The sequence below is a fragment of the Etheostoma cragini genome, chromosome 9 (assembly GCF_013103735.1).
Source record: "Etheostoma cragini isolate CJK2018 chromosome 9, CSU_Ecrag_1.0, whole genome shotgun sequence".
Lineage (NCBI taxonomy): Eukaryota > Metazoa > Chordata > Actinopteri > Perciformes > Percidae > Etheostoma > Etheostoma cragini.
This window is the reverse complement of record NC_048415.1, coordinates 718,276-720,106: the sequence shown is the minus strand read 5'-3', so window position 1 is coordinate 720,106 and position 1,831 is coordinate 718,276. Positions and strand designations below refer to the sequence as shown.

General features: G+C 45.2%; 1 protein-coding gene across 1 annotated transcript in view; it reads right to left on the bottom strand.

The window, feature by feature from the left end:
- Positions 1-1,831, bottom strand: part of gorab (golgin, rab6-interacting) — a 5,361-nt gene that overhangs the window by 2,607 nt on the left and 923 nt on the right. Inside the window, exon 2 of the mRNA XM_034880529.1 lies at positions 885-1,203. Within this exon, the coding sequence (XP_034736420.1) occupies positions 885-1,203 (319 nt within the window). The remainder of the gene's footprint in view (positions 1-884; positions 1,204-1,831) is intronic.

Genomic DNA, 1,831 nt, shown 5'->3' with positions numbered 1-1,831 from the left:
CAAGCGTCTCTTGGTGGTGGATCTTGAAGCACTGACTCCAGCAGCTGTCCACTCCTTGTGAATCTCCCCCACATTTTTTAATGTTTTTTTTTTCACAATCTTGACTAGGGCGCGGTGATCCCTATTGCTTGTACACTTTTTCTGACCACAGTTTTTCCTTCCCTTTGCCTCTCTGTTAATGTGTTTGGACACAGAGCTCTGAGAACAGCCAGCCTCTTCAGCAATAACCTTTTGTGTCTTTCCCTCCTTGTGCAATGTGTCGATGGTCGCCTTTTGGACAGCTGTCAAATCTGAAGTCTTCCCCATGTTTGTGTAGGCTTCAGAACTGGACTGAGAGACAATTTAAAGCCCTTTGCAGGTGTTTTGAGTTAATCAGCTGATTAGTTTGTGGCACCAGGTGTCTTCACAATTTAACCCTTACACAATATTCTAATTTTGTGACACACGGAATTTTGGATTTTCATTTGTTGCCACTTCAAATCATCAAAATTAAATGAAATAAACATTTGAATGCATCAGTCTGTGTGCAATGAATAAATATAATGTACAAGTTACACCTTTTGAATGCAATTACTGAAATAAATCAAGTTTTTCAAAATATTCTAATTTACTGGCTTTTACCTGTATATAACAGTTATCTCACTGCCCTTCTCATAAAAGAGCAGGTCTTTTTGGTTCAGCTTATGGCCTCTTGTCAACAGAGGCACCAACCCGAGAGTTTGGTGTGTTCTGAGGCACCAACCCCTTGGAGACGGTCCGACTGCCTTCCTGCCGACAATTGGCCGTCGGGTTGGTGTGTCAGACATTTGTCTTTCCAAACCAACACAAACATGTAGTTTAAACGACAGTTTGATTAATATGTGATACATAAAAACCATACTAACAGTTCCACCTCTTGTTTCTCCAGCTCTTTGACGGCCGGGGTTTCCTTCTCTGGAGCCGGCATCGTGTCGGCGGGTCTCCGCCGCTCCTCCTGTTTGACGGCCGGAGATTCTGCTGGAGGAGCAGCGGCCTTCGGCTCTTCCTCCGGTGGAGGCGGTGGTGGTTTGGTGAGTTGTTGCTCCGGCGGGAGGCCGAGAGACGCGGCTCCAACGTTCTTCTGAGCCGCTAACTGAAGAGCCTTCTCCCGTTGGATCTGCTGCCGACTCCGGTTGGCTGGAACCGGTTTCCGTCCGCGGGTTGCCGGTGCGGACCCGGCGGCGTCTGTACACACGTTATTACATAACATGATCATAATAAATGTAAAAATGAAGCTAAAGTCGGACGCTAACTTGTCCAGCTATTACATGGGTTGTTGCTACATGGCAAACAACATTAGGGTTGTTGCTACATGGCTAACAACATTAGGGTTGTTGCTACAAGGCTAACATTAGGGTTGTTGCTACAAGGCTAACATTAGGGTTGTTGCTACAAGGCTAACATTAGGGTTGTTGCTACAAGGCTAACAACATTAGGGTTGTTGCTACAAGGCTAACAACATTAGGGTTGTTGCTACAAGGCTAACAACATTAGGGTTGTTGCTACAACGCTAACAACATCGGGGTTGCTAGAAGGCTAACAACATTAGGGTTGCTAGATGCTAACAACATTAGGGTTGTTGCTACATGGCTAACAACATCAGGGTTGTTGCTAGAAGGCTAACATTAGGGTTGTTGCTACAAGGCTAACATTAGGGTTGTTGCTACAAGGCTAACAACATTAGGGTTGTTGCTACAAGGCTAACATTAGGGTTGTTGCTACAAGGCTAACATTAGGGTTGTTGCTAGAAGGGTCACAACATTAGGGTTGTTGCTAGAAGGCTAACATTAGGGTTGTTGCTAGAAGGCTAACA